The sequence below is a fragment of the Macrobrachium nipponense genome, chromosome 13 (genome assembly GCF_015104395.2).
Source record: "Macrobrachium nipponense isolate FS-2020 chromosome 13, ASM1510439v2, whole genome shotgun sequence".
Classification (NCBI taxonomy): Eukaryota; Metazoa; Arthropoda; class Malacostraca; order Decapoda; family Palaemonidae; genus Macrobrachium; species Macrobrachium nipponense.
This window is the reverse complement of record NC_087206.1, coordinates 85,382,259-85,401,581: the sequence shown is the minus strand read 5'-3', so window position 1 is coordinate 85,401,581 and position 19,323 is coordinate 85,382,259. Positions and strand designations below refer to the sequence as shown.

Genomic DNA, 19,323 nt, shown 5'->3' with positions numbered 1-19,323 from the left:
TCATATTCTGGAACTGATCCAATACAGTGAGTAGGGTGGTCATACTGGTGGTGGTTTTGTATTGTTGCTATACAATAGACAAATCTGCTATTCATTAGCAAGTGCTCTAGCTAGGGGAGAGAAGAGTGTTGAGAAACCTCTGTGGCTAGCATGGTTTGTTGCTTGAACAGGCAGAGTTTTCTTTTGTTCCTGGAATGCAATGATTCTGGTCATATATCATTGTGTTTCAACCCAGATGGCTGAGTTTTAGATATCCGATTGTCTACTCTCTCACGGGCTTGGACCCCCTTCTTTAGAACTCGTTCTTCTAGGAAGGGTGGTCAGGTGGGTTAAACTCCCAGCCGGTTTAGGGTACTTGTACCTCCCTCCAAGTATAAAGTCTATCCTATTGCTAAGATTGAGGGTTTGTTCTGCGTATGAACCAATGACAAGTTTTCAATCAATTTGTATTTTTCATAGCGAAGAAACTTGAGGTCTTAACATTTACTGCCCACCTCTAACTGCCCCTCTCTCTTTGCCTGGGTTGGGGGAAAGACTGATGCATCAAGGTGTTATATGCATCCAGTTCAGCAAATTATTATTGTTAATTAATTATCCCAAATAAAAATAAAATTTACTGTAAGGTCCAGTCGATAAATTTCATCATTGTTATGAGTACCACTGCTATGATTACAAATTAACTCTGCTATGATTACAAATTAACTCTTCCATGAATATAAAGTGACATTAGAAGGCTTGTAATGGTGTGTTAGAAAATGTGGCTCTCGAAACAATTTTAATGAACAAAATATGAAAGGAAGAACACTGTCCTGTCCTGTATATCATATGACTAAGTCGAAAAGCAAGCAGTGAGGTCAGTCGTGCAATGTATAATGGTTATACAATTCCTTGGTATGGCCTTCAGAACCCACACCATCAAAAGATCTCTAGTTCAGTTACTGAGCAGGCTGGACCCCTGTGGAGACGTACCATCAAATGCTTTTGTTATTCTGTTGACTTGAGCACTAAACAAATTCTACCTGCTTTTCGATACCCGAAGTAGGCTGGAAAAACTGGTTAGGAAATGATGCCAGTAACTTCATTCCTTGATCACTATCTCAAAACCAGAAGGCTTAAACCTTCTGGATCCAATCTCTCAAATGGGGAAAGGCACAGCGTTAAAAAAGGGCAATTTTTTAATAAATTTGTATTTTTCATAGCTAACAAACCTTCAGTCTTAACAATAGGGTAATCTTCTTGTGCCAGCTGGAAACCAGTTAAAAACAATCAAAGATTCTAAAGCAAGAAATCTGTGGCATCTGGCAACTCGTGCATATACGAGGTGGAAGCTGGTCACTGACATACATGAACCATAACATCATTCATATGTTTACTTTCCCCCCTTTTGTAGAGATTCCTCACGAGACCTTTAAAACAACTTCAATAATAACAGTAATAACATTAATGGAATGAAGTCCATACATTCCAACCCAGACACCAATACTTGAGTCTTTTACAGAAGGACTCTTTATTCCACCTCTTATTATTCCGTTGATGTCACTGCCTTTTTCAGGAATAAATAACCCTTTAGAGGTGTAGCAGCTACATGGGTATCATCTTAGAACCATAACTGCAGCTTATCTTCTGCTGTCTTAGTTACGTGTAAATAATCCTAGCAATGTTTTAGGTGATGACAGGTGATAAACTCTATGATGAACACTTTTCTGTAATCAGTCACATGAAAGGAGCTATTCAGAAATGGTACTTAAAAATGGTACAGAAAAAGGTTTATTCACAGAGAGCTGACGTCAAGAAACCAAGAGGTTGACTGTAGGCTTGCACAGTTACAGGTAATCTTTCATCAAGGGTTGGCACCCTGATTGTTACTAAACATTTGTGCTTAATTCATGACTATTATGTATCTAGTTAAAGATATAGCAATCACTCGAGGCACAATGACTTAAATTTTTCAAGAAAACTTACTGCAAGAATCATTGAAGGGGAAACATAATATTTAGATTGTAGCCACAGTTTATTTGGGTCACAGTCCAGTATAAGGGTCTTCTGTTTCTTGGATGCAGATGACTTAAGAGGGCTGGAGCCGATGTCTTAGAAGGGCACGTGGCCTAACAGGACTTTTGCAGTTAATTGTAATTTTATTGTAGAAGTTCCTTGTCAGTAATGTTTGAAGTTTTCATTATATATATATAATATATATGTGTATATATATACAGTGGTACCTCGAGATATGAAATTAATCCGTTCCGAGGCGGCCTTCGTATCATGAGGTTTTCGTATCTTGGACCGCATTTTACATGTAAAATGCCTAATCCGTTCCAAGCCCTCCAAAAACACCCCAGTAAATTTCATAATAAAGCTAAATTGACCTATAAACAATGAAATACTACAACAATTTGGACCATTCAATACCTAACTTAATACGTACTACTAATTACCTGTAAATAAAGTGTATTAGTGTACATGGTATACAAGAAATACTGTATGTATGTAGTAAAATGTGGAAGCTTACCTTTCGAGTGAGGCTATCTCCGAAAGTGGCGACAGAGGAGGAGGACAAACGGCAGATACGTACGTACACTTAACTTTACGAAACACATAAAAAAATGTAAGGAAAACATACATAAACTAAACTTTACGAAACACATTAACAAAACTGTAACACTTAACTTTACAAAAAACTTAGATTAAAAAATTTTTTTTGTCTTTTTTTATATTTAGATTTTTTTTACTTTTTTATACTTTACGTATTTTTTTTTTTTTTTTTTTTTTTGTTTTTTTTTTTTTTTTTTTTACAAAATTTCAACTTCATCACGACTTTCAACTTTCTGTTTTTTAGTATCACTGTGTTCTTCCTTTTTGCTTACTCCTGCTAGTACTAAAGGCCTCTTTAAAAAATAACTATCTAAGGAAGATTGCTTCTGCCTACTTTTCACAATGTTCCTGAAATGACTCGGGCAAACGTCATCGAACTGTGCAAGCATATGACCTGTATAAGCCTTTTCGGGGTGTCTTTTTTCTACAAATGATTGCACTTTATGAAAAGCAGCTAGAACATACTTACTTTCTGCCATTGTCATAGGGTCCTCCTCCTCCTCCTCCCTGCTGCTAGAGAACTCCTCTTGAACGACGTTATGTTGCATGGCCTCCAACTCCTTCAGGTCATCCATCGTAAGCTCCTCTTGGTGCTCCTCGAGAAGGTCGTTGATGTCGTCCTCATCGACGACCAGCCCCATGGACTGGCCGAGTGCAACGATCTCGTCGAGATCTGGTTGCAAAACAGTTTCAGGATCGTCAACTGTTTCTGAATCAGCACCACCAGCTTCGCCCACGTCGAATCCCTCGAAGTCTCAGGCGGGTACGGCATCAGGCCAGAGTTTAATCCACGAGGAATTCAAGGTTCGCCTCGAAACCTCCTGCCAAGCTTGGTCGATGAGTCAGATGCATATGACAACATCGAAATGCTCCTTCCAAAATTGATGCAAGGTGAGGTTTGTGGTATTGGTGATGTCGAAACATCTCTTGAAAAGATGTTTCATATACAGCTTCTTAAAGTTCGATATCACTTGCTGGTCCATGGGCTGGAGGAGAGGGGTGGTGTTAGGCGGAAGATAAAGAACCTTGATGAAGGAATACTCCGCTAGGATATCTTCCTCGAGGCCAGGAGGGTGAGCAGGGGTATTGTCCAACACCAGGAGGCATTTCAGAGGGAGGCGCTTCTCTTCCAAAAATTTCTTCACTGTCGGGCCGAAACACAGATTTACCCACTCCGTGAACAAAAGCCTCGTTACCCAGGTTTTTGCATTAGCCCTCCACATCACTGGAAGCCTCTCCTTAAGCACTTTGTGGGCCTTGAAGGCTCGAGGAGTCTTGGAATGATAGACCAGTAGGGGCTTCACCTTGCAATCCCCACTGGCATTCGAACAAAGTGCAAGCGTAAGCCGGTCTTTCATAGGCTCATGCCCGGATAGCTTCTTCTCTTCCTCCGTGATGTACGTCCGACGAGACATTTTTTTCCAAAAAAGGCCAGTCTCATCACAGTTGAAGACTTGCTGAGAACTGTAGCCTTCCTTGGTCATCATCTCATCGAATGTCTGTCTAAAGGCTTCGGCCGCTTTCGTGTCCGAGCTGGCAGCCTCCCCATGCCGCACCACCGAATGGATGCCAGTCCATTTACGAAATTTCTCGAACCACCCATGCGAAGCCTTGAAGTCTGGGGTTGGCGTTGATGTCCCTTCACCTCCGTCGTCTTCAGCCTGGGCAAGCAAATCGCCGAAAATAGCTCTGGCCTTGTGGGAAATTTCCGTCTCCGTTATCTTATCGCCAGTGATTTCTTTATCTTTTATCCAGACAAGAAGAAACCTTTCCATCTCGTCGTGCACGTGGGTCCTCTTGCTGGACAAAATAGTGATACCCTTGGAAGGTGTAGCTGCTTTGATAGCATCCTTCTGCTTAAGGATGGTGCCTATTGTCGATGGATTTCGGTCGTATTCCTTGGCGATCACACTCAATCGCATACCAGCTTCATACTTCTTGATAATCTCCATCTTCGTTTCCAAAGAGAGCATCCTCTTCTTTCCGTGAATTTCAAGTTTCTTGGGACCCATGACTATGTATACGTATACTGTACGTAATTATGTTATGTAGTATGTATAAGTATGGAGTAAAGTTCTCGCACAACACGATAAAGTATACTACGTACAATGAAATCACTAACAAATTTACGTTAATAAACGAAATTGTTAGAATGAACGAATACCGCGTGCGTACAATAACGATGCTGGTACCGAGTGGCCGAGGCACGCCGCTACGTAGTAGATGCATGATGGGAGGGATGCTGACCAATAGGAGAGAAGGATCTCATGGCGGTGATTAGCATCAGGAACCAGGAGGATGGTGGCGAGTCTACTCAGTTGGCGGCGCGCGAGCTTCAAAATTGTTATCGGTGGTCCGGGTGAATCTCGGACTTTAAAGCAACAACCTTTCGTATCTTGAGCAATTTCGTATTAGCTTTCGTATCTCGAGGTACCACTGTGTATATACATATACGAACCATTATAATTTTTATTTTTGTTTGTAATATGTGTTGTAGCTAAGACTTACATAGTATGCATTTCACATAGCCACTTTGTATTATGCAGTATTGAAGCCAATTAAAATTAACTTTTTAGCAGTAGTATTGGCTCATAATGAAAGCTAAGATTAAGCTCTTCACAGCAGATGTCAACTGCCAACCACTGAAGCATTAAGCCTAAACTTATACACAGCTGAAGAAATAAAAACTGTTGGGCTATCATCTCAAAGGGGTAACTGCTGGCTGTCACAGAATATACCTTGATTAGTGTTTATTAGACCATTTAAATACTGTGAGGGTGCTTTCAATTTCTCATCTTATCCGTGTTACTTATTTTTCAGGGTGACTTTGTCCACCTCAGGTACTTTTATCATCAGGGAAACTTTGAGGTTAAGAATAGAACCATAACTCTTCTGAAACAGGTTAGTAGATTATCTACAAACTTTAAAATTGTCTCAAATGTAAGGTTATCATTCACTGGGTATAGTGTTTTGTTGATCACGATAGTACTACATTACTGCCCCCTTCACACCATTATCTGGGAACTTATAGGGGTACCTTGAATATTTCCACCAAATATATCTCATGGCAAGATGGTTAATCACATAAAAAAACTTACAGATAAGAAAGTTTGCCAAAATTTTCAGTTTCTGGGTACAGCAGATAAATGAAAATAATGAATGGAGAATTAAAACAAGCTACTCCGAGCAGGAAATTAAACATCGCGTGCTTGTATTAGACAGGTGTGTTTTGTTTTATAATTTTGATACTCATTTAAATGGTCAGAAAGGGAGATGGCATAAATTATAGAAAAACTGTAGTAGTACTTGTCTTCATTTTTCTATCATGATATCTAAAAATTTGTTGAGTATCATTCTCATACATAATAAGAAAAATATTATGAATGTAACATATCAAGGTTAAGCCTTGTAGTAAGAAACAACCAAAATGATTCTTCTGTTGAATGTTTATTGTTTTAAGCCATTAGTCAATTGGAACTGATAAAAATTGCGCCAGAATGTGTCTTTTTTTTTATGCTTCTTCAACCAAATAACCATCGGGACTTAGATTCAATGTTTGTTTTAAGCCGTTAGTCGATTGGAACTGATAAAATTGCGCCAGAATGTGTGTTTTTTTTAATGCTTCTTCAACCAAATAAGTATCGGGACTTAAATTATATTCCAATTTCATGTGTAAGTCCCAATCTTGATTTTTCCTGATGCACAGTCTTTAACAAGAGATTTTAGTTTCAAATGTATAAGTCCTAATCTTGCTTTTACCAGATGCAGAGTTTTTGACATGAGCTTTCAGTTTTAAATGCAAGTCCCAAATTTGTTGTTGCCAGATGCATGACCTTCGACATGAGAACGTTAATGGATTTTTGGGGATGCTGTGTGACCCTGTGAGACCTGGCTTTGTGTTTGAGTACTGCACCCGGAGGTCTTTGGAGGATGTCATTCGACAGGAGGACATCAAACTTGACTGGTCCTTCCGACTGTCACTCTTGACAGATTTGGTCAGGGTAATGTCCCAAATGAAGTTCCGACCTCTAAATTTCTCATGTAAAGTTGATTAGCATAAGTAGTAAATTGTCCGAATTTGGGTTCCAAGTTATTGATTGCATCATTTAACATGGTGAAATCTTCATGTCTTCATGGTTTGTATTTTACCACCTTAGTACTACTCTGTAATCTCTTATTGCTGTGTTAGCAATGAATATTAATCATCCAGTCTTAAACGTATTTCCTAGAATATACGATTAATTAGCTTTAGGAGAATATTGTCAGAATGTGAATTCCAACTGTTGTACAGTATAATTGCATCATTTAACATGGTAAATCTTGTGCATATGTCTTCCTGGTTTGTGTTTTACCTCCTTAATACGGGTGTGTACCTTCTTAATGACTTTGTAAGCAGTGAATAATGCCCATCCATTCTTCAACTTATGTTCTAGAATATCAAATTTATCCTTGAATTTCAGGGTATGAGATATCTTCACGGTTCACCATTGCGGCATCATGGTCGCCTAACCTCTAGGAATTGCGTAATCGATGCTCGATGGGTGCTAAAAGTCACTGACTATGGATTGCCTGGTATATACGACACACAAAATATCAGTCAACCTAAAAGGCCTACGAGAGGTAAGTTCTAGGCCAGTGATGAGTTGTATTTCTGAAGTTTTATGGCATTTAGGATTAGAGAGTTTATTCTGGGAATATGGATGTGGCCATTACTATCAAATTTAATTTTTTGAAAATAGTACATACATTAATTACGTACATGCGTGTATGTATCTACTCCTTAGGAGATTAGTGCTATCACTGTACTTATGCACTGTAGGGATTACCTAAGGTTCTTTGCAGTATCCCTTCATCCCTTAGCTGCAACCCTTTTTATTCTTTGTACTGTACCTCCTTTCATAATCTCTTCCATCTTCCTTTCCACCCTCTTATAACATTTGATTCATAGTGAAACTACAAGGTTTTCCTCCTGTTGCACTTTTGAGACCTTTTTACTGTCAATTTCTGTATCTGTGCTGAATGACTTCATAGTTCCCAGCACTTGGCCTTTGACCTAAATTCTATACTATTCTATTCTTTTCTGTTCTACATGTATATCTTGCACGTGCAAAACTATTACCATGGGGTTCCATAGCCCATATGGAAGGACTACAGAAAAAAGCCCATACCAATTCAAGGAAAGGCATTCTAAAAGCACTAGGTAAGGGGAATGGGGTTTTGGGGTTCCTAAGAAAGCTAGCTGATGCCTATGTAAAAATCCTAGTCTCCTTTGGAGATCAAATTTTTCTATGTGTGACTGGTTACTGAGTAAGTATGGAAAGGTAAGAGTGTCAGCATTTCATTATAGCTTTAAAATATGATTAAATCTGAAAGCTGGGTTTTTATTCACAATAAGCAAAGCAGCATACTAAGTGAAACTGTAAGGGTATAATCCAGGTGAAGTTAAACATTCATAAGATAAGATAATAGGCTAGTAGTCTAAAAGTCAAGAAATTCTGGTAAAGTTGAAGCTTAGCTATTGTCAGACCTTCAGATTAACAAACATTTCAGCAATAAAAACTGAAGTGTAACTTAGTTTTCCATATTTAAGATTGCATACAGGGATAATAAAAAATTACTGTATGACCTAGCTAAAATTTAATTGGTATCAGGAGGAAATTAAATTTATTACATTCGTGTCTCAAAATTGTTAATATTCACAAGATATTGATGTTACCAGCAAATCTTTTGTTATCCTTCTTAGTAGAAATATATATTTTTACTGTGGGTAGAACTCCATAACCATTGATCAAATTCCTTTATTTCCTAGAATATTGCAGTTGTATCCTTCGGTATAAAGCTGAAAAATTAACTTTCATGATTATATGAAGCTGAAAAACTAACTTTTATGATTTGTACTTTTCATGTATTAGTTGGGAGATTTAAATATTTTTTATTTATTTTAGACTTACTGTGGAAGGCACCAGAACAATTACGTGACGAGGGTTTGCTCTTGAAAGGGTCACAGGCAGCAGATGTATTTTCATTCTCCATCATAATGCAGGAAGTAGTTGTGCGGGGAGGTCCATATTGTATGGTCCAGCTCACACATCAAGGTAAGGTTGGGTTTCACGAGATGATTTTTTTCTCCTTACTGAGTTGTTCAAGTTGATTTCCAGGGAATAGACTCTTTTCACCATTTGAGTTAAAATTATGTCCTAAACTAAGACCAAATCATAGGGCTAACCTCACAATTAAGACTGCTATTTTAGCTTCTTTGGCACTTACTATTATGAAATGGGATGCTGCCATTACCAGAAACAACATAAGGTGTAAGTCAGGATTTACTCTTGTGTACATGATTTTTCTTCTGATTTTTATCACATTTGCTGAACAGCAGCACCGGGATGCAGTAAATGTCCCATACTGTTGAACTTCCCAATTTCAAAGGCCCTTTATTCCTCATACTGTTGGACTGTAGAACAACTCCCAGAGGAGTTCTGCAATTAGAACCTCAGAAGTTCAAGCAAAGATGCAATTGATTACGACATTGAAACAATTCACCTTGTACTTATGAGTTTATTTATATTTTTATATGAATATACCTTATTCATTAATTAATTTTTTTCTAAAGCTTGACCTTGCCTGTCTTTATTTCCTATTATCTTCTATAATTTCTTTTAGATGAATACCACATTCTTTGGAAGCTTGAATTTCAAGTCAATGGCCTCCGTAGGTTTGGTACATATGAATGGGGTGTATCTTCTTAATAATAACAATAATAATGACAAGTATACTGTGAAATTGAAACTAAGACCGTTTCTCTCCCTCACAGAAATTATTGCACGACTGAAAAAGCCGCCTCCAATGATTAGACCCTCAGTCTCGAAAGGAGCAGCCCCTCCCGATGCCATTAATATCATGAAACAGTGCTGGGCTGAACTCCCAGAAATGCGACCAGACTTCAACCAGATAAATGATCTTTTCAAAAAGCTAAATCAGGGAAGGTAGGGAAATTTGTAGTTATGTTGTGCTATGCCACTTCTATAAACATGATCTCAGCTCACAGATTTACATTGTTTTCAAATAATTTATGCTGAATTCTTTTTTTTCAAACCTTTCATATGAATATTTATAATTAATTCTCTCAGAGCTTGAATGACTACAGTATGTTTACCCAAAAGCACAGAAATTCTTTTAAGGTATTGTTCCTTCCTTTCCAGACGACTCAATATTGTAGATACAATGTTCCAGATGTTGGAGAAGTATTCCAGCAATCTGGAGGAGCTTATTAGGGATCGGACAGAACAACTTGACTTGGAGAAGAAGAAAACTGAGCAGCTTTTAAATAGAATGCTTCCAAGGTAAAGGGAGTAGTTTTTACTCCAATTTTGAATCCATTGGTACCAAATGAGGTCCTAAATTTGTTATCGTAATACCTGTCATGTATATTTCTTGTAAGAAAATATATTTTTACACTAATCCCTTTGTGTCCTCTAGAATGAGTATGGATTTTTGGCAAAAATTATAATTATTATATACTATACTGTATTGAGAAATTACAGACATTTCCCTATATGTACTACTTTAGAAAGTAATTTTAAGTAATGAAGTACATAGTTTTAAGTAACAGTTCAACATTCCAGACCTCAGCATAATTGTCTTTTGAATATACTTACCATTTTCATGAATAAATTTTTTTTTTACTCTTCATTTCAGATGTGATACATCTGTAAATAAATCTCATAAATTACTGTCAAGTGGAAAGGTTAATGTAGGATAAGAAATATGTGGAATTGCTGTTAGCTGTAAGATATCCAGAAAATATGCAAGAGCAAGCTATGATATAGGCTCTTTGTTACATAACAGACCCCCCACCCCCACCGCCATATGTCTGTCAAGATGAGATGCCACTTTCCATCTTAGATATATTGCATATATTTATTTCTCATTGTTTTCTGTATGTAAAACTGTTTATATTTCCTGTAAAATGTATTTTCACATAAGTGACTTACCGAACAGTTACATAGCTTATAGCTTCTTACCTACGGCAGTCGAAATTCAAATTGTTGGCGCCAGCGGCGTTGCTATCTTAAGTATAGGTGATACAAGACCCGCCCACATCCGGGAACCCTGGGTACTGCTAGCCTTCTACCGTCAATTTTCGTTTCTGCCGCTCACGGTGGGGTAACACCTGTGAGATTTTCGCTGCAGTCTCCTGCGTCGCCATTTTGGATTTTGGTTTTTGTTTGGTGATGTACAAGTTTTGGTTTTTCTTGCCAGTTGCTAATTATGTCAGATTCTAGTTCATCTGCTGTAAGGTTTTGCAGCGCTGGCTGCAAAACAAGATTAGCTAAGTTATGTCACGATCCGCACTCTAAGTGCACTAAATGCAGAGGACAAAATTGTAATGGTATGGATGTGACATGTGATGAATGTAAAGAATTGGATGAACAGGGATGGTAGGCGGTTAGATCGCATGCTGAGAAAAATGGAGAAAGATAGGAAGAGGAAGGAGCAGCTCTTAGGGCTAGTAGTAAGAATGAATAGGTTAGAAACTACTCCTGTTCCTTCGGAGACAAATAAGTCTCCTCTTGCCTCTCCTTTATTAGAGAATATTTCTCCAATTAATAGTCCTCCTACTTCCTTCCTCCTTTGATTACCCCTGTTCAAGTTGCCCATGTTCCGAACCCAACACCATTGCCTTGCTTGAGTCTAAGATGGATAAAAAGTTCGAAGTGTTAGCTGAATCAGTTATGAAGTAGGAATGTCTTTTAAAGCTTTCGTAGATAGTACAGTGAAATCTAGGGTGCAGTGCAAAGTGTTAATGTTGCGCCTGAGGAGGCGGTTGTCCGTTCCCCTCGACTCCCAGACGAAGGTCACTGTCCCGCTCCCCCGCAACCGGAGAAGACATACCGGAGGTCGGAAGGAGTCTGGGGGAGTTTGCCCACGGTCAGCCGTCGACTCCGTCGACTCCGTCGACGCGGGGTCGTCCAAAAAGATGTGGAAAGGTGTTAGTGTTTGTGATTCTCGTCTGTCCTTCTGATTCGGAAGTGCAATCGCCAGTGCGCAAAAGGCGAGGTGATTTGGTGTCTCGACCGTTAAAAAGACATTCGATTCTTGCGGGTGATTCGTCACCGACTCCTGTTAAGAAGTCTAAGAGGCATTGGAGTCCTCAACCTTCGTGTAGTTTTGCTCCGGATGTGATATTTAGTGAATCTCCTCCGCAGTCGCATTTTTCGGCTAAAAGCAATGGCTCTCGGACTAGACTTTGTGATAATTCACGATCGCTCGACTCTCCCAAGCGAGTCTCGGTCGCAGTTTCGGCTCGGTCGCCTCGTTCGACCTCAGTATTTTTTTTTTTTTTTACTATGTCCAGAGAAGCGTATTCGCTCGTCTTTGTTCGACTCCCCTCGCCGTGAGTCGATAGGAATTCCGACGGGTTGTTCGCCTGTCGACTTGTGGTGCGAAGACTTCACCTGTTAGAAAGAATCGTCTTCGACTGAAAGACCATCGACTGCTACAGTGTTAGACGATTCTACCTTAGCTCCATTTAAGAAGCATTTCCAGGATCTTATGAGTTTGTTGAAATCCTCCACCGGGGTAGAACATAAGCCTGATTTCGACTCTGCTTCCGTGCAGTCTGAAGAGGAAGCTTTGGATCAAGATGACAAGGATTCGTCGGCTTATTCGAGTCTTCTTAAATTTTTCCTGTCCACTTATCCAGATTACTTTGAACCTGCTCTCCGTCTTCACCGCCTTCAATGTTCGTTAAAGATAGGAAGACAGCGTATTCGTGTCTACCTAAACTGGTCTTTCTCAGTCCTCGAAGCAGGCCCTTAAGGAGTCAACAGAGTGGCTTTTCTAAGAAGAGGGAAACAGGTAAGGCTTCGTTTGCTTTCCCACCTTCTAAGCTTCAGAGTAAAGCGTATCGCTTCTACGCAACTGGAGAAGTTCTTCTTTGGGAGTGTCTGCCTCCTCCCAGGGAGACTTCTCCGGTTTAGTGGACTCACACCGAAGAGCAGCTTTTTCGTCAGCTAAAATTTTGCTTTTCTTCTTCAGAGCTGGACCATTTGGTGAAGAATATTTTTAAAGTATTTGAGGTATTTAGTTTTTTGGACTGGACTATTGCCTCTTTAGCTCGCAAGATTGAAGACTGTCAGTCTTTAGAAGAAGATTTTGCCACAGACTGGTAGGAGTTCTGTCCTGTGCGGATAAGGCTGTTAGAGATGGGTCAGGAGAATTAGCAGCCCTTTTCACAATGGGAGTGATGAAGAAGAGAGAAAGGTGGTGTTTCTTGTGTGCTAAAGGAGTCACTAATAACCAGAAGTCGGCTCTCATGTTTGCTCCTCTCTGTAAATCTCATCTTTTCCCTGAAGAAACCATTCAGCAAATTCTTTCGGATTAGAAAAGAAAATCTACTAATGATCTCCTTCTTCAGTCTTCCAGACGTCCGAAAGAGCCTACTACGACAGGAGCTAAGTCTTCTCCTCTTCAGAAGCATCCCTTTCGAGGGAATAAACCTAAGTGGCAAACGACCCAGGACTAATTTGCGTCCACAGTACAAGTCCTCAAAGAAACCTCCCCCCAAACCTTCGGACAAGTGAGAAGCCGTTCCTTCACGTGCAAGTAGGGGCAAGACTCCATCTTTTTTTGGGAAGAATGGAGTCGAAGAGGTGCAGAGCAATGGGTAGTTCAAGTTCTTCGAGAGGGATACTCGATTCCTTTTGTTTTAGATCCTCCTCTCTCCGATACACCAATCAGCTTAACAGCATATTCTCCAGGATCAGAGAGAGCTTTGGCTTTAGCAGCAGAGGTCAATGCACTCATCAAGAAGGGAGCAATAGAGGAAGTCCTCGACAGTTCTCAGGGATTCTACAACAGACTCTTTGTAGTTCCCAAAGCCTCGGGAGGTTGGAGGCCAGTGCTAGATGTAAGCGCATTGAACCTTTTTGTGCTGAAGACAAAGTTCAATATGGAAAAAAACAAATCATTCTGTGATGTCGGCACTTCGCCCAGGCGATTGGATGGGTGCCCTGGACATGAAGGACGCCTACTTTCATGTCCCGATTCAACCAGAGTTCAAAGAAGTTCCTGAGATTTGTGTTCGAAGGGAGGACGTATCAATTCAGAGCCCTTTGTTTCGGCCTTTCGACGGCCCCTCAAGTATTTACTCGTGTTCTTGCTCCATTGGGAAATGGACTGCATATGTTGGGCATAAATGCAGCATTTTACCTGGACGACTGGCTTCTCAGATCGGGTCGAGGACACAGTGCGTGAAGGATTTATGGAAGACACTGTCATTAGCGAGTCAATTGGGAATTCTCATCAACCTGGAGAAGTCTCAATTAGTGCCGTCCCAGAAGATCCCCTATTTGGGGATGATTCTGGACTCTCAGACTTTTCGGGTTTTTCTGTCCCCGAAAAGAATATCTTGCCTCAAAAAAGTGAGCCAATTCAATGAATCGTCAGTCCTCCTCCGCCTTGGAATGGATGAGTCTTCTAGGGACGTTATCATCAGTAGAGACGTTTGTAAAGTTGGGTCGTCTTCACATGAGATCTCTTCAGTTTTATCTCAAAGCGAGTTGGTGTCGGAAGTCTCAACCAGACACGTATTCGTTCCCAGTGTCGGAAGAGATCAAGAACGACTTGAGATGGTGGATGTCGAGGGAAAGATTGCAGGAGGGTCTCTCCCTGACATTAAGGAACCCAGACGTAGAATTATACTCCGACGCATCGGACAGAGGTTGGGGAGCTCTCCTGGGACCAAAAAGATCTCAGGATTATGGGCAGAGAAAGAGAGGTTGAATCACATCAACATGAAGGAGTTGAAGGCGATTTGGTTCGGTCTGCAAGCATTCGCTCCTTTGGTCGTGGGAAAGAGAGTGGCAGTATACTCCGACAACACCACCGCTCTATCTTATATCAGGAATCAGGGAGGAACCCATTCATTCTCCCTCAACAAAGTCGTAGAAGATCTCCTTCTCTGGTCTCAAGATCGGGATATTTCCCTCGTTCCGAGGTTTGTACAGGGGAAGTTAAATGTACTGGCAGACGAACTCAGTCGAGTAAACCAAGTTCTTCCCACGGAGTGGACATTGCAAGACAAAATTTGTCAGGAACTGTGGAAACTTTGGGGAAGACCTTCAGTGGATCTGTTTGCCACGTCGAGGAACAATCGACTTCCGATCTTTTGTTCCCCAGTTCCAGATCCTCTTGCTTGGAAGACCGACGCAATGCTTCAGGATTGGACGGGTCTAGACGTTTACGCCTTTCCATTTGGAATGATCAGAGAGGTGTTGAACAAGTTCCTCTCACATCAAAATGTGTCAATGACGTTGGTAGCACCATTCTGGCCCAGGAAAGAGTGGTTTCCAGACCTTCTCAAGTTGGTTATAGGACCATCCCAGACTTCTTCCTCAGTATCCTCGGCTACTCAAACAGCCCCACTCGACAGGTATCATCAGAATTTGTCCGCTCTGTCACTGACAGGGTCAGACTGTCCGGAAACTCGTCAGAGCTAAGGGGTTTTCTCGTAGAGCGGCAGAGGCTATTGCTAACTGTCGAAGAAGCTCTTCTGCCAAGCTTTACCAATCAAGTGGGGAGTCTTTAGGACGTGGTGCAGAAGACATAATTTCTCGTCTTCTAAAACCTCTGTGACAGAAATAGCTGATTTTTTGCTGTACCTTAAAGAAGTTAAGAACTTGTCGGTATCGACAATTAAAGGGTACAGAGCTATGCTGTCCTCAGTGTTTAAGCATAGAGGGCTTGACATCTCTAACCAGGATATTGGAGATTTAATTAAATCTTTTAATACAGTAAAAGTATCCAAGAAGGATAGTGTGGACTGGAACTTGGACGTAGTTTTAACTTTTCTGATGTCTTCACGATTCGAGCCACTTCGTGAAGCGTCTTTGAGAGATGTAACGAGGAAGGCACTTTTTCTCTTCGCTTTGGCTACAGCAGGAAGAGTGAGTGAGTTACAAGCCATCCACAAAGAGGTGGGGTTCAAAAATCGTAATGCGGTTTGTCTTTTGTTAACGAATTTTTAGCAAAGAACGAATCTCCCTCTAACCCATGGCCTAAATCTTTGTACTTAAGGGATTATCTAATATAGTGGGTCCGATGGACGAAGAATATTTACTATGTCCTGTCAGAGCTCTGAAATGTTTACCTGTCAAGGACACAATCCGTTAGAGTAATTCCGACCGACTTTGGTGTTCGGTTAAGAATTCTGCAAAACCCCTCTCCAAGAAACGCTATTTCGTTCGTTTTTGAGAAGTCTGATACTGGAGTCACACTCTCAAGTCCAAGATCGGACTCTAAATGTGCTTAAGGTGAAAGCACATGAAATACGTGCAGTGGCGACATCCTTAAGCTTCAAGCACAATATGTTGCTTTCCTCGATTCTTCAATCTACGTTTTGGAGATCGAGATCTGTGTTTCAACTCATTTTACCTGAAGAATGTAGAGGCTACCTATGATAGTTGTTGTAAATTGGGTCCATTGTCGGTAGTGGGCATGGTATTGGGAAAGGAAACATAGGGAACTTCTATCCTCTACTGTCTCCTCGCCTTGTTATAGTTGTTGAGTCGTGGGCAGACTGGAGGCTCATAGTGCTTTGGAGAACCTCCAGATCTTATTTATTACTTTTGAGTATGTCATTATTTTTGGTATAGGTGATGGTCTGTTGTTATTCTGGTTTCTGAAGCCCAGGGCAAGGGCATTATCTGTTTTTTTAATATTTTGTCAACCAACGGTCTTGTCCATGGTTACAAAATCCCACTAAGTAGGGACGACCCTGGCCTATACTGCCCACGTCTCCTACGAGTGATGAGAGCGCCAACCAGAGGCAGTATTCTCCTGCAGCTGCTCTCTCACAAGGTAGTACTGCAACATTTGCTGTTTAATGTGGTCTTACTGTCATTTTTATGTAGTCCATCTACCCTCCTTCCGGGTAGTTTGGATTCAGCTATGTAACTGTTCGGTAAGTCACTTATGTGAAAATGATATTTTCATGATAAAATAAAGTTTCACATATACTTACCGAACAGTTACATAATCAAAGCCCACCCACCTCCCCCACAGATGACGTGTCGGCTAAAACGAAAATTGACGGTAGAAGGCTAGCAGTACCCAGGGTTCCCGGATGTGGGCGGGTCTTGTATCACCTATACTTAAGATAGCAACGCCGCTGGCGCCAACAATTTGAATTTCGACTGCCGTAGGTAAGAAGCTATAAGCTATGTAACTGTTCGGTAAGTATATGTGAAACTTTATTTTATCATGAAAATATCATTTTTTGAAAATATTGTTGGGGGTCTGGTATGCATTAATGCTATTTACATTATTTTATTATTATTGAATTAATAATAAGTCCCTTTTATTTAGTTTTCTGTTGCTCTTCCATTATTTTCCTATGATGTGACTAGTCTTTGATCCAAGTTTGAATCAACATTTTAAATAACAAATCAATATACAAATTTTCTTCAATATACGTAATGGGAAATGATAATTGTTCATTATATTTTTGAGTTTTCCCATCACGAGTGCTTGAGTGAATTTCCTTTTATATTCTGTTTTGCATCCCAGGATATCAAAGAAATTTGTTACAGCAAATTATCAAGGAATACTATTTTCATATTACCCTTGTTTTCAACCTACCTCAAAAAAGGGATTTTGACGAAGGAAAAATCTATTTCTGGGTGATGACCTGTGTTGCCCAGTGAAATGGTTCCTTTGATACTATTTCTAAGGTATAAATATTGCTATTCATCCCAGAGAAAAAAGAGAAACAATATAATGCCAAGATAAATGGCTCGCTCACCTTTAATAAAGGTGTCGGTATAGATAAAGAGCGAGTGGATACCACTACCAGAGGTCCCTTGCCATTTAGCTTCTTCCTTCGACACAACCCCAACTACGGAGGAGCCGAACTATAGCCCTCGGTACCCTCTACTACTACTGTGAGCGCCTCCAACGCCTGTATGTCATTCCTGAAGATAGCACCCAAGCTTGGGTGTAAGCAGGGTGAGGAATAATAACTACAGGGTGGGATTTCACTGGGCGACACAGGTCATCGCCCAGAAATAGATTTTTCCTTCGTCAAAATCCCTTTTCTGGGCTCAACCTGTGTCGCTCCGTGAAATAGTGCCAGAGAATTGGTTCACCAAGCTTGGGGACTGTACAAACACTAAGAAGGTAAAAACAAACACTTGTAAGGTTAACCCTCTCCGGTCCGGACGGTAGGAACCTCTTGTTTACGTTCCGGTCTTGGTACCTTACCCATCGGTGAACAGTTGAAGAGATGGACGCATTGAAAGTTCCCACAAAATGCTTTCTAATATTACCCCTGTATTTTTTATCATGACTAAAGTGGTACCATTGGAAAGCTGAACGTTATTCTAGCGTATATTAAAACTTCTTAAAAATAAAATCACAACTACCACCGTTTTAGATGTGATAAAATAGGACCAAAAATAATTTTTAGCGTTTCTTATTCTCTTCCTCTGATTTCAAAGGTCGAAAAATATATTTTCTTATTAATCAAATGTAATAAATTTTACGTAAGTAGATAGAATATTTATGACTTACAGTGATGGTAAATATTTCAGTCAACATTAATTGTTATTTTATGAATGGCAAGGCAATAAACAGAAGCATCCATCAAGCATTTCATGGATGGTTAGTTTTATAGCCGACGCTGGCAGCACTGATGGCTAGGTAAGTTCCTCATCGTCTTAGCTCCTCCTCCTGTCTTGACATTCAGCGTCGGCCTGGTTTGTTATAAAACAACAACCAAGGTCATAGTTAGATCCCGCCACGTGGTGGATTTCTGCTTTATTCTTGTGCTGTCTTATCAGTTCTTGTAATGCTAGTTTCTTGTCATGCTTATCTGACTTTTTCACATTTTCACACTTCTACATTCACTCTTTTGTTAAAAATTCTGAATAATGAAAAATAATCCTCTTCCATGCCTTTCACCTTCATGGCATAGAAGCCTCAGTGCATTCTCCATCGCTTTTGTCACAGAATTTATGGCGATTTCAACTCCATAGCTGTATATTATAGACCTACAAATGAAAAGATGTAATTATAGCATGAGCTTTCGTATGTTTTCAAACATACTTCAATATAAAATTAAATATTAAGCAAAAACGAAAAGCCATCTTAAAATGAACAATCATAGTTATAGGGTGATTTAAAAGCTGATTTATTATGGATAGTTGCCTAACAAGTATACATTTTATAACCATCGATTCAATATCCTCAACGAACTCCGGTCAGTAATAAAGTTATATCGTCGTTATACTCTTGTCAGTAGTGGGGCTCTTTTAAAATCATACCAAATAAGCAAGCTATAGTGTTCTGTTTTTCAACAATGAATTATTTATTAAAAGAACAGACTACTTAACTTGGTAACGGAAGATTCAATCTATGATGCAATGTCTCATTTTATGTGAAAGTATATATATATATATATATATATATATATATATATATATATATATATATATATATAATATGTATATAGATATATATATATTATGTGAAAGTAAGTATATATATATATATATATATATATATATATATATATATTATATATTATTCTATATATATACATATACATGTGAAAGTAAGTATATATATATATATATATATATATATATATATTATATATATATATATATATTTATATATGAATAAAGTTACACCTACGAAAGAAAACTGAAGCACTGGAGATGCTAAGTA

The 19,323-nt window shown here is 39.5% G+C and overlaps 1 protein-coding gene across 2 annotated transcripts in view; it reads left to right on the top strand.

Moving 5' to 3' along the window:
• The window catches only part of LOC135225163 (uncharacterized), a 248,667-nt gene that overhangs the window by 151,128 nt on the left and 78,216 nt on the right, over positions 1-19,323 (top strand). For both annotated transcript variants that reach the window (XM_064264399.1, XM_064264398.1), the window contains exons 10-15: positions 5,413-5,493; positions 6,417-6,593; positions 7,053-7,212; positions 8,538-8,687; positions 9,407-9,578; positions 9,795-9,935. In XM_064264399.1, the coding sequence (XP_064120469.1) occupies positions 5,413-5,493; positions 6,417-6,593; positions 7,053-7,212; positions 8,538-8,687; positions 9,407-9,578; positions 9,795-9,935 (881 nt within the window). The remainder of the gene's footprint in view (positions 1-5,412; positions 5,494-6,416; positions 6,594-7,052; positions 7,213-8,537; positions 8,688-9,406; positions 9,579-9,794; positions 9,936-19,323) is intronic.